The following is a 13,598-nucleotide window of genomic DNA, read 5'->3' as shown; positions in this document are numbered from 1 at the left end:
ACCCACAAAATCCAGGCCAATCAAAAAGAAGGGAGCTGACAAACCTGCTATGTCATGGTGGCATTGTATGAAAATTCTTGATTTAGCATTCACCAAATTTCACCATATGCCAATTAGCAAATCGGAGTATTAGATCTAATTCCCAGTGCTCATCCAGCCTGAAATGCGTTGCAAGAGATTGAGGAGTTTTTGCCATTAAACACCCATTAAACATGTCCAAACCAAATGGAAAAGAGGAAGCTGACCTATGGAGACAAAATAGTTGAAAATAAGTAAATGGAAGGCTTGGCCATTTCAAACATTGCTCTGGCCAGACCATACTTTCAGTTCAAAAACAAAAATACCTGGAAAAACTCAGCAGGCCTGGCAGAACTGTTGAAGGGTCATTTGGACTCGAAACGTTAACTGTGCTCCTCTCCGCAGATGCTGCCAGAACTGCTGAGTTTTTCCAGGTATTTTTGTTTGTGTTTTGGATTTCCAGCATCCGCAGTTTTTTGCTTTCATACTTTCAGTTCTGCTTGCTGAGACATAACGGAGACAGTCAATGTAATGACTCAATGCAGCAGACAGGTTTCAACAGGAAACAGATCAACTTTATTACTGGGAGTTTTTCAGGTGCTGCACGCTCGATCAGGACTCTGGTCAGGAAGCTCCACCCTCTGGATTGCCCGCGCTTAGGGCTCACTGGAGCCTTAACAGAAAATCACATGACATCTGATGGACAGCAGGAGGGGCTATCCCCTTTGTTACCACAGTCAAGTTTTGGAGCCAGTGCAGAGGAGAACCCTGAGGCTGATCCCTTGTATTCATGAGGAAAGACAGAGTTTTTTTTAGCATGGAGTGGAGGAATCTGTTAAGTAATGTTATAGAGGTGTAAAATGTAGTTAACATAGCTTAAATTGTGAGAGTAAATCAGGGGATGCAGGTTGAAACTACTATAAAGCAAGTTTAGGACTGATACAGATCGTTTTGATCAACTGATGGAATGGATTTGAGGAGGGAGCAGTGGAGGCAAAATTCTTTAAGAAACAATATGAGTGCCATCCCCAAGACTGTCTACTCCCATCTCTGTAACATCACACAACTTTTCCCCTTTCTCAGATAATCCACTGCTGAAACCCACATCCGTGTATTTGTTACCTCCAGATTTGACTATTTCAACACATTCCTGGCCGCCCTCCTGCATTCTACCCTCTGTAAACTTGAGGTCACGCAAAACTTTGCTGCCTGTGTCCTTACTTGCAACAAGTCCCTTTCACCTATCACACATGTGCTCGCTGACTTACGTTGGCTCCTGGTCAAGCAATGCCTTGATTTTAAAATTCTCATCCATATTTTGAAATCTCGCCATGCCCTTGCCCCTATCTCTTCAGTAGCCTTGACCTAAGCTCCAGAATATCCTCCCCACACCTCTCCGCCTCTCGACCTCTTTCCCCCTTTAAGACTCCTTAAAGCCTACTTCTTTGACCAAGTTTTTGGCCATCTGCCCTAACATTGCCTTAAGTGGCTTGGTGGCAAATTTTCCTTTATAATGTCCTGTGAAGAGTTTTTTTTGGGGTGTTTAATTATCATAAAGGTATTATATAAATAAAAGTTGTTCTTGATGCTGTGGTGGGTAAGATGCTTTTGAATAGTTTCCCTGACTGAGAAGTAAGGTCATGTAAATTATTAAGTTAATAAAAGCTGAAGCAATTTTATTAAGGTTTGCCGTTATATTTGTAATCTGCAACAGTGACAAAGATTGCAAACCCATTTGCGCAGATGGGACTGGGAGAAACTATTCATCAATAATTTACAGGTTGCGCTCAGGATGAGCAGAGCAAGGAGCACGTGACGGGTCCGCGACCCTTGTGCGCATGTCAGTAAAGTTGTTGTTGTAGCTGCTGGCGGCCAGGAACGGAGTCGAAATGGCGGCGGTGCGAAGCAGGGGCTGAGGGCGTGGAGTGGGGGGGGCGGGGAGGAGGAAAGGATATTTATTTATTTCCTTCTCCCTGTTCACATTATTAGAAATAGGATGGAGGCGGGGCGGTTTCCTGAGGGGCACTACGAGGGAAAAGAAATCTGCATCGTCGGGTCGGAGCTGGTGGAAAATTATACGGTGAGCGAGAGAGACATTTTGGTGTTTGAGTATCTGCGGGGACTGGGCCAGGGGCTGGGGCGGGGACTGGGACTGGGACTGGGCCAGGGGCAGGGGCTGGGGCTGGGGCGGGGGCGGGGGCTGGGACAGGGACAGGGACAGGGACAGGGCCACCTCAGAATGTGGGACCCGGGAAGAGGGGGAAGGAACCGACTTTTAAAATGGGTGAAGAGTGGGAAGGAATCTCCTGCTCCATCACCTTCTGCTTTCAACGGCGTCGCCCTCCTTTACACATGATCAAAATCTGCTGACATTAGGAAGGGGTCATCATCGAATTTTCATCCAATCTGGGCCACAATTGGACATCACTTATTGCATCCAAGATGGATGTAAATATGCTCTGGAATTGTTGCTAACGTGATATTACGCTTGTAACAACAAGCCCCTCCCGCCCATCATAGACTTGTATGAAAGTATTTATAGCATAATATTGGACAAGGGATGTAGGTAGCATACTCTTGTTTTTTTTAACGATTAGGTGGTCTCAAATGTTTGTTTTATTTCAGATCAATGTACATTCTTCTGACTTCTATTGCCTTAAGAAATGCTCGGGTGTAGGCTGGAATGGGAACAGATTTCACTGAAAAATATCTTCATTAGACTAGACTAACTGCACCCTTAAAGGATAGGGTGCAGACCATTTCCCGCCCCCCCCCCCTCTCTTTTGTTGTCTAGCAAGTAGATCAGAATGCTGACTTCTTCGTAGACTTTATCAGTATCTATCTGACTAATTTGGATGCATCAGCAGATTGTGTTGGGACTTTCCTGCAGATGTTATTTCTTCCATCTGTGAGAGGTGTCCAATTTCTTAACTCATCTCTAAAGTGTTGAGTAATTTCATTGACCTCTTTGCCTGAGAATTGGCTCCTGCCCCCAATATTTAGTCATAGCACTCAGGAAGATCCCAGATTCGATGTTCAGTCTCTGTTGAATTATCAGTTAGGGTGGTCGTGCTGTTATGATTGTCAGAAGTACTGTTGGGTTAGGAAGGGGTAGGGAAAGCTATGGTTTTGGTTCCTGATTATTACCTAGTGACCCTCCCCCCAGGCTGAGAGATTGTGTTTGTTCCTTATATGAGGGTAGAATTGGTTATGATGGTACCTATGTTTGAATGACAGCTGACATTTTGTCGAGGCTTACAGATGACTAACAGGTGAAGTACTGGAGAGTGCCTCCAACTCTATAATCCACTGATAAATCTGCATTCCTCCAATTCTGGCTTCGTGCACGTTCCAAATTTTCTTCGACAATGTCTTCAGCTGTCAAGCCCCTCATTTCTGCAATTCCCTCTAAATCCCTCTACCTCTCTTTCCTTCTTTAAGATGCTCCTTAAAACCTGCCTCTTTGATCAGGCCTTTGGCCACCTGCTGTTATATCTCCTTACTTGTCTTAGTGTTACATTTGGTCCAATAATGTCCTTATGAAGCACATAGGGACATGGTACTATGTTTTGAGATGCTGTATAAATACATTTTGTTCCCAGTGAAACTAACCAAGCAAGCAGTCAATTTCAGAAGGAGTAGGAATGAAGAAAAGATTAGAATAAGATAATAAATGTTCTGGTGAGATCAGTAGGGCCGCTGCCAGTGCTGCTCTATAACTGGTTGACGTTGAGTACTGTGTTCACTTATCTTTGCTTTTAGGAAAACACATCCACTTACTGACGATGGAGATGCTTCTATTTCTTTTACATTTGATCAAATTTACTTTTTTCCCCTTAACAAATCTTGCTTGATCCAAAAGTTAATGAAAAATTAATGAAGCGCAAAGCATTGGTGTTGATTAGTTAGCCATTGGGCCAAACAAGAGCTGTAACAGGATGTAAAGAATCAAATGTGGCAAGAAATGATGGAGTAGAAGAAATGGAAGCACAGGTGTACAAGCATTGCTTGAAATCTTTAGTAGTCAAAACTACTAATGTCAGTTTATTTATAAACTCTGAAAAATTTATTGTAACTGCTGGGCCCTTAGCTACATTGAAGTTCCAACATTACTTGATCCTGTCAGATCTTTAATTGAAAGTAGTTCTGTAGTTCCAACTGAAATTGTATTGTGGAAATATATTGTGTCCTTACAGCACTTTAAGTTTTGCAGGTACATGGTAGTTTCTGTAGTTCATGATTTAGGAAAACTGGAAGCCATAGTTTCCTGGTTTTAACTTTGGCTGATCTTCTTTTGTTTCCGTGTCTTCTATATTAAGATTTGTTTAGAGAATTATATGTATTTGTTGGGATGGGTGGCAAGAAAGAATTAAAACTCATTTCACTTTCCACATCCAGTCCTATTAAAGGAGAAATGTAATTCAATGGTGTGCTTTTAGATTTGTGACAAATCTGACTTTGCAGAGTGAAATCAAAATTTGTACGCAGCAATTTTTATAATATGGGCCAAAGAAGGCATTGGTGTGTGAACCACCCCCCCCACCAATTCATTCTTCATCGTTCAGAACATTTGTTGAGATACAGATGATTGCACATTGTGGAGCTCAACTCTGGTACAAACGATCTTGCTGCATGAATATTTAGTAATCTGTATCTGAGTGATCAGAGCATGAAAGCTCTTAACATTGACTTCAGAAATAAATCTAACAAATATTTCACAGATTTCATGTTCCCTTGAATTTGAAGTTAAAAGCTTTGCACTTAGTTGATATCTAACCCTCAGATAACTGTGATCAGGAAAACTGGAACGTGACCTTTATGATTCTTCTTGGGCTGCCTTTCTATTTGATTTCTAGTGCAGTATGGTTAGTTATTACTTTTGAACTGAATCTTATCATCACCCATAATCCTGACAGTCAGCACTTACAGCTGGATTCCCTGAATATGAGTGGCCTTGTCTGATTTCACACCAGCACAGGATTCTGAGCTTATCGTAGCTTCCAAATACCTGGCTTAGCTGAGATCAGCTGATTTTGCATAGACAGTGGGTTGAATCTGGCCTCTTCCTTGTCAGTGTGGATCAGCTGTTCACAGCCTTTGAGGAAAATGCATTGTTATTCTAAAGTTGCTTGATGTTCTGAATAGAGCATTTAGTACAATTGGTTTGAAAAAAATTTAAATTAACAAATGTGAAATAAGTATTTCAGGTTTTTTTTACTGAATGAACTAAAGGTTTGTGTTTTAGCATAAGTATCTTTAATTAAATTATCACCTACGTTCACCAACACAAAATTGATTAGTTTTATGATGGGCAAACTGTTCAACTGTGATGGGCAGTTGTTCCAAATTACTTGTCGTTTGTTGCCTTTCCCATTGCATAAAGGTAGCTTACAGGTTTCCAAATGCAAAACTGCTTTGCTGGCCTGTATGGAGCAGAATGATTGATTTGCCCCATCGCAGACCAAAAACATGTTAGCTTAGGGTGTTGCTGCTGTGGCTGTGGATGCCACTTCTGGCAGTGCATTGTCTGGCTTTTATGTTATTGACCTCTGGCAAGTTTTCAGACAGGATGAACTAGCATTTCTGCACAATGGAAAGGTGGAAGACAAGGTAGTTTGCAAATATTTGAGCACAGCCAAGTTAATCATTTGTTGAGCACTGAATTGATGAGGAAAATCTTTGGATTAGATTGGCGTTTATTGGTGGAATTTGTCAGTTGATTATTTATTATGCGTTGTGGGATTATTTAATACATAATTCATTTCCTATTTAAAAGTTCTGTTTTTGGGCCAGGAGTTGTTGAACCATTTTTCTTGTGTTGTTTTAACTTAAATCAGGATTTCAGTATATTTTATCTGCACTACACTGTAACAGAAAAGGAGCAGGAAAAGTAATCTGCCACCCTCCTACCCCCAGCCAAAGTTTATGATATTTAAATATTCTGTAATTGTACAGTATTCAATTAAATATGTATAGTATTGGTCACATACTTGTAAATGGATGGGAAAAGCATCCAAATGATCATTGTTCAGCTGGAGTAGTAGAAATCTTGTCTGAGAATTGAGCTTCCTCTATTTCATCAGGTAGCATTGATGGTAAAAGCCAAAGTTAGCTTAAACTGTAGGTATCCATGATATTAATTTTAAAATATTAATTCAAGGAATGCGGTGTCACTGGCAACACCAACATTTATTGTCAATTCCTAACTGCCTTTGGCAAGAAGGCAGTGAACTGTCTTGCTGAACTGTTGCCGTCTGTGTGCTGAATGTAGCCCCACAGGTAGGAAACTCCAGGATTTTGACACACCAATATGTTTCCAAGTCAGATAGTGTGTGCCTTGGGAGTGGTGATGTTCCCATTTACTTGCTCTCCTTGTCCTTTTTGGGTGATAGAGGTTGTGGGTTTGGGAGTTGCTGTCGAAGTAACCTTGACAAGTTGTTGCTGTGCATTTTGTAGATGGTACACAATGCAGCCACCTCGTGTCGGTGTTGGAGGAAGTGAATGTTTAATTTGATGGATGGGCGTCGTGTTATTGCAAAGGTTTTTATTGTGGTTAATTTGGTTCTAGGCTGAAAGGTTTATTTTCTTGTTTTTGCACCGGAAGGACGTTGTTGACCTAATTTTTTCTTTTTCTTTTGATTCATTACTCTCCCCGAAGAGAGTGAATGAGCTTTAAAGTAATATTGTGATGTATTGTGGGTTACATTACAAGTGATGTTTTAGCAGTTGGCAAAACATCAAATATGTGTATCCCTTCCTTATTTATTTAAATCGTTGCTGTATATCCGTAGCTGTTACTAATGAAAGCCTATAACTTTCTTAGGTGTATATCATAGAAGTGAAAGTTGGGAATCATCAATGGACAGTTAAACACCGCTACAGTGATTTTCATGAGCTACATGAAAAGGCAAGTTTTTTGCATATTGTAAAACACTTGTGTTGTTTTACTAAGATTCTTTGTAGTCACTAAATGCTAGATGCATGGCACCCTCTGCCAAATTTTCTGCAAAGTAGGTTATGCTATGAAATCTGACATGCAGCAACACAACTTTCATGTGGCTTTTAAGCAGGGATGCACTTCAAATTGACATATGGCTTGTATACCAGATTTCAGTACCTGCTCCAATTGCTGCTCCATTGGTCTAGGAAATTAGCTGAAGCCTCTAAATCAATTGGCTGCAGTGATCTTCTGAACCAATGGTTTTCAAATCTTTGGTAAATGTTAGCAGACTCCTAACTTGCCAAAGACAATATCAGTAGTCTGAAGAAAATCAGGAGTATCACTGCATAAATTGCTTTTCCTGTTAAAAAGTGTCAGAAGTAATGTTCTAATAATTCAACAAATGTACAGATCTGATAATGTAGATACCTTGGAATCCCTTTTTGAACCACATTGGCACAAAACTTTCAGGGCTTCGATTTGCAAATTTGTATTTTAAACAATTTGCTCTGTGACTGTCCTGTTGCTTGTAATAGGCTTAATACTTTTATACCAGTATGCATTGAAACTTAGGTTTCATAATTATAACTACTCCCCATAATTTTGTATTTCTGTTCTTTTGGCCTCTGTCATTTATACTTGCACCGGGACTGCTATCGCTGCTGCTTTGTATTGGCTGATTGTGTGCTAATTACAATGAAGTTCAGATACGATAAGTTTAGAACACATATTCTGGATAATTAAGCTGTATTCTGTGTTTTAAGCCTTTTTAAAAAGAAAGCCATCTTCTGTTTTCTATTTGTCTCTCATCAAGAGATAACTTCAGACAGGAATGCTCTGTGATCTTCATCAGCTCCAGACTGCATAAGGACATCCCTTCTTAATAAGATTCTAATTCAGTTGAGCAAAATGTAACATCTATTTTTAATTCCATTGCTATCAGGTCCAGGTATGTACTCCAGTACTAAAGGAAGCAAAATAATTTGGAAACAGTGATTGTACTTAAAGACCAGAGGGTGGTAAATGTTATGCCCTTGTACAAATGAGGGCAACTGAGTAAACTAGAAATGAGAAGCATTTAATCTTCGTTCTTTTTATATACTTCAGAAGTTTGCTCATAAATGATATGAAATTAGTGTACGCTGAGACTTGGCTTAATTGGGGTTTGTCACCATCAAATTGTAAAGCACTATTTGTAAATCGTGCTTGATTGAATTTTTTTTGAGGGAAACTGATTATATAAATAAAAGGGAGCCGTTTTACTTGTGGATTTTCAGAAGGTGATTTTGGTAAGTTTCCTAATAAGAAACTTAATTTAAAAAAAAATTAAGATAAATGTAACCACATGGATGGAGAGCTATACACCATAGAGTCTGGATATTGACATGCCCCACTGACCTCTGCTGAAGTGGCTTCTCTCCCATTTTTTATAAGTGAGTTGGGTGTGAACATACTGGGAATTATGACATTTGCAGATATCAAATTAGGGGCATGGCAAATAGGAGAAGAATGGAGGAGATAGAAAGAGGGTATGAGCAGGATAGTGGATTGGGTGGAGAGTTGGCAGATGCAGTTTGCTGCAGGGAACTGTAACGGAGTACATTTTGGAGTTAGCAAAAAATTTGAATTTGAGATATCATTTTTAACGTAAAGGAACATCCTAAGCCATTTCTCAAATGTGCATTAGGAAAATGAGTTTGGAGGTACAGACATTCTTTTTTAAATGTTTAAAAAATAAATAGGATTATGTGTTTATTATATACAGGGCATTGAAAATAAGCAATTTGTACAAAAACTGGTCAAGCGACAGCTGGATTATTGAATGTAGATCTGGGCATTCCATTATAGGAAAGATTGAGCAATGGGGGAAACAGGGAAGATTTACTAGAATGTTACTGGGAATAAGTGGAAATTCTTTTGACTGGAACAGAACCGATTAAGGTGGAATTCGTAAACTGCAAACCGTTGTTCCAAATGATTGGTGAGTTTGAAACTAGCAGATGAAACTCCGGATTGGCTGCAGAAAAATGAAGGGGGAAGACTTTTGCACATAAAGGATTGAGATTTTGGAATGTTTTACTGTATGGGTAATAAAGCAGAAAATGTCAGATAATTTTAAAGGATTGGCTAAATAATTAAAAGGAAATTAACAGAAGGACAGGGAGGTAGGGTTTTAGTAGATGGTTCTAAAAGAAGCTGGCACATTGGTGAACAATGGCTTCCTGTGCTGTTATTTCTGTGATTTTATTTTTAGAATTCCAATTTGAGTAAAATAACTGTTAACGTGGAGCATTGTTTTGTTCTTGAGATATAGGTGCATTTATTGACCAGACCTTGATGTCATGCGGAAGCAAAGGTTGCCCTTTCTCTTGGTAGAGGTTTTCTTATATAACTGATATTTTCCGAAATAGCCTGGCAAACATTAGGAGTCAACACGTGGTGTGGGACCAGTCACATGTGTGCCAGAGATGAATGGGTTCCCTTCCTTTGATAACTTTAATGGTCAATTTTGTATTGCTTGTGTGCAACACATATGCCCATCTGAGAGAAAGCTCTTCCACTCATGCTGGCCAAGCCAGGTCACTGTTGAGCCTTGTTAGAGTGTGGGAAATATGGACAGATATTCAGGCACTCTTTTCCAAAACTACATCGCCTGGGCTTGCTCTTGAATTTTTTTAATACCCAAGTCCATAAGGCTGATCTTAAGTCCAAGTTGTACTTTCTTGCTCAAACATGGTTTGATCCTAAGGTAGGAGAAGATAGAGGAAACAATTGTATGTTTTCCAAGGGATAGTCAGTCAGTGGGTGGAATTTTCTTCACTCTGAAGTTGTATGATTGTTCTACAGACTCCTACCAGGAGTCCCTCTTTTGCCTCCCATCCCTCGGAAGCACTAGCTCAGTACCCACTCAATGATGAACCTTTCCCATGGAATGGAAGATAATTTATCTTGAATGAATAAAACCACAATGCATGTACTTTGTTCTTTACCCACTTCCACTAGCCTAGCTGAGCAAGTTGCTAGCATGTTCTCCATCACTTTAGTTCTTTTCTGCAGCCACCATAAGTGAGTGAAATCTGTTATAATGAACTCTTTCTTTCTTCATTGCTCCCTCAAGTTGCTCTACCAATGCATTAAGATAACCATCATATTGCAAAATATTTATTTTGTTCCCATTGCTTCATACTCTAGTGAATGCTTTGCACTTGGAACTGATACCTGCTTTGCAAATTTAATAATGCAATGGCCTGTCTTTGTGGAGTTTCCTATGATGTACTAAGTGTACAGAAAAACTAATTGTCTTTGTCAATTCAGTTTTAAGATATATGTTCTTTAACATCTTTTATTTTGTTTTAGCTAACTGCAGAAAAGAAGATTGACAAAAACCTACTTCCACCAAAGAAGATCATTGGCAAAAATTCCAAAACTTTTGTAGAAAAAAGACAGAAAGAATTAGAAGTCTATTTGCAAACACTTCTGACAAAGTTCCCATGTGCTGCACCAAAAGTTTTGTCATTTTTTCTGAATTTTCACCTATATGTAAGTTTTTTAAAAAAAAAAATTCTTATTCTCTCTAATATGTTTGGTGCTTCAGTATTTGGTTTTTGTTTTGCACATTTAAAATTATCTCTGTCAATTGTTGGATGTATTAATAAATGTACGTACAGACATTTATTTAATGCGGGGTCTTGATGTGCGGAGTCTTGATGTACAGGGCCTTGCTCACATATTACTGGCAAGGTGGTTATTTTTCTATCCTAACTTGCCACTGTAGGTGGTCTTAAGCCTTGCAGCAATTTGATGCAATTGAGCGGCTTGCTTGGCCACATCCGTGGGCAGTTAAGAGCTGACCATGTTGGATTGCAGTTATATATAGGTCAAATGGGGTAAGGATGGCATATTTTCTTCCCTCAAGGACATCACTGAACCAGTTGTGATCTTCTGATAATGTGACAGCTTTATGGCCACTTTTACTGATACCAGATTTTTTTCAAATCCGAATTATCAAACTGTTGTGTTAAGATCTGAGGCACGTTCTCTGTGTTATTAATTCAGGCTTCTGGTTACTAGCCCAGTAACATAATCACTACACTACTATACCCGATTCCTTTAGCTTATCTGTAAGAATCTAATAGGTGGAATTATGCCTGAAACAGATGTCCAAATTTTATTGCATAACTAATTCAATGCTTGTTTATCCTCCCTGTGTAAAATGGAAATTCTACTTATGCTTAACAAAAGCAATAACCTTGTATGTGACTTGATTTTCCGTCCTGAAAAAAATCTGCATCCTTGGCCAATTTTCCGCTCTTTTCTTCCTATCTCTGTAATCTACCCCAACTCTACACCCCTTCGGGATATCTGCACCCCTTCAATTCGGGCCTCTTCAGCAACCAAGATTTAAATCGCTCTACCATTAGTGGCTGTGGTTTCAGTTGCCAAATCCTAAGCCCTGGGATTCACTTCTTAACCCTCTCTGGCTCTCTACTTCTCTTTCCTTCTTTGAAACTCTCCTTAAAACCTACCTCTATGACGAAGCATCTGCCTTAATATCTCCTCTGGCTCAGTGTCAAATTTTGTTTGATAATGTTGCTGTGAAGCACCTTGAGATGTTTTACTACATTTAAAGGTGTTCTATAAATACAAGTTGTTATTGTTGACTACACGTTACATATTGTCTTTGCCTTCAATTTTTCTTTATTTTTAAAGCTCTCCAAGTGAAAGAATCATTCTTTGTTGTTTTGAACATGTTTTTGTTTTCCAAATGTAAAATCCATCTTTGTTAAGCTACTTAGGGCGCTGGGTATTTGGTGTTCACTTTTGACCTTGGAGATGGAATATATATTCAGTATTACAGTCTCTTTCTGGAGTTAAATCAGTCCCAAGCTGAAAACAATTATTTCCTATGGTATTAAAACTTCAAAATCCTCACATTGAAGTTTTATTAACCTAGTAATCAGATATACCATTTTTTAACCCCAGCCGATGATCAGGAACATTTTCGGTACAATTAAAACTCACCCTTACAGACAGAGCGTTGGTTACTCCATAAGCTGGCATAGAGTTCCCTTGAAATCTATTTTGAGGCTGTCATGTGCAGAGCAATCTTCTTTGTTTCATTAAGTTCTTGAGTATTGTTGAAAAAAGACATGTTGTCAAAGCTTTTCGCATGAATATCAAATGTAGAGGGAACAACAATTTATACTTCATGAGAAGACACTGCTGATTGGTTGGCAAGTGGACTTTGGTAGAGGCGTTGCCATGGAAAATGCAACAGTTAGTTGGTGACTGACAGTTAGCTTTCAAGCTTTGTTTAAATTCAAACCTGGCAGGTTGACTCTGGTCAAGGCATTGCCTTGGGAAATAAGCCAGAGAATAGCTGTCACCTATTTTGTTTAGTTAGAAAAGGCAATCCTGATTGAACAATCCTGAGTGTGCTAAGAATTACACTGATAGCCAATTTAAGATTATCAGTTGGGCTCGCAGTGTGGCTTGCCAGAAGCTACATATATCAATACACAGGACTCTGTCCTTTGCAGACAGACAGAACATGTACACACATTGCACCTTTTTTAACTAAACAAAGTAGGTGATAGCCATTACCTGGTCCATTTCCCAGGGCAAAGCCTTCACCAATCAGAGCCAACCTGCCTGGTTTGAATTTAAACAAAACTTGGGAGTTAACTGTCAGTCATCAGTTAACTGGTGCGTTCTCCATGGCAGCGCTGCTACCAATTGGAGTCCACTTGCCAACCAATCAGCACTTTGTTCCCATGCAGTCTAAATTGTTGTTTCCTTTACATTTTAGTATTCTTGCAAATTGTCCTGATTGTGAGACAAAAAACTTCAACAATGTATCTTTTTTCAGCAATACTCAAGTTCTATACTGCCAAATGACTATCATTAAGTTTATTAGATATTTGTGAATATTTGTGTATATTTTCAAGGCATTCATCATTTATGGTGGTCTTAGAAAGAAATGATAGCTACCTATCTTTGTCTTTTCAAACTGAAGTACGAAGCATGAAGCAGGGCAGGTTTCTGCTTTCAATATGCTACAGTAGTTTTGAAGTACAGTACAAAAGGTGCAGCTAATCACTGGCTAAGCTACCTAAACTATAGAGAGAGGCAATGAGTGCTTTATTTGCATCTTGCCACAGAGCTGACTTGCGCCTAAAATCTTTTTCATTTGTAGACAGCAGAAAAAGAATGAACTTTGGAAAAACGTCCGACTCTTAATATGTAGACCATGGTTGCACAGATGTGAATCTTTTAATTTGGTTCTTAGAATATTGTGTTCTTTTGTAGGAGATAAATGGCATTACAGCTGCCCTTGCTGAGCAACTGTTTCACAAAGGTATGGTTTTTAATTTTGAATTTTAAAGGTCTTGACATTGTGGGTTGCTATTACAAATTCCGTCTGCCTGGTTTCCTTTTTAAGACTGCAATAATTTCAGCACGCTAATAATGAAGCATGTACGTTGAAATCTAAAAGTTTAAGTTATGGATGAAATGGAAAAAGGCTGTCTTTGTAACTCTCCTGCCAGGAAACAAACTCTTGTAACTGATCCCCCAAAATTTTGTATTCCACCTTAGGGAGGGGGGGATAAAAGCTGAACTATATCTCTTACCAGCATGG

General features: G+C 39.1%; 1 protein-coding gene and 1 long non-coding RNA gene across 8 annotated transcripts in view; one reads left to right on the top strand and one right to left on the bottom strand.

The window, feature by feature from the left end:
* LOC144681619 (uncharacterized) overlaps positions 1-13,598 on the bottom strand; it is a 324,557-nt gene that overhangs the window by 297,271 nt on the left and 13,688 nt on the right. The window lies entirely within an intron of this gene.
* nisch (nischarin) overlaps positions 1,877-13,598 on the top strand; it is a 44,041-nt gene continuing 32,319 nt past the window's right edge. For all 7 annotated transcript variants that reach the window (XR_013576803.1, XR_013576804.1, XR_013576805.1 and 4 more), the window contains exons 1-4: positions 1,877-2,098; positions 6,842-6,925; positions 10,316-10,498; positions 13,268-13,316. Coding sequence is in view for 4 of the 7 variants with exons in the window: in XM_078543333.1 (XP_078399459.1) it covers positions 2,015-2,098; positions 6,842-6,925; positions 10,316-10,498; positions 13,268-13,316 (400 nt within the window). In the remaining 3 variants the exon portion in view is untranslated. The remainder of the gene's footprint in view (positions 2,099-6,841; positions 6,926-10,315; positions 10,499-13,267; positions 13,317-13,598) is intronic.

This window comes from Cetorhinus maximus, chromosome 6 (assembly GCF_964194155.1).
Source record: "Cetorhinus maximus chromosome 6, sCetMax3.hap1.1, whole genome shotgun sequence".
Classification (NCBI taxonomy): Eukaryota; Metazoa; Chordata; class Chondrichthyes; order Lamniformes; family Cetorhinidae; genus Cetorhinus; species Cetorhinus maximus.
This window is presented reverse-complemented; position numbering and strand designations above follow the sequence as displayed.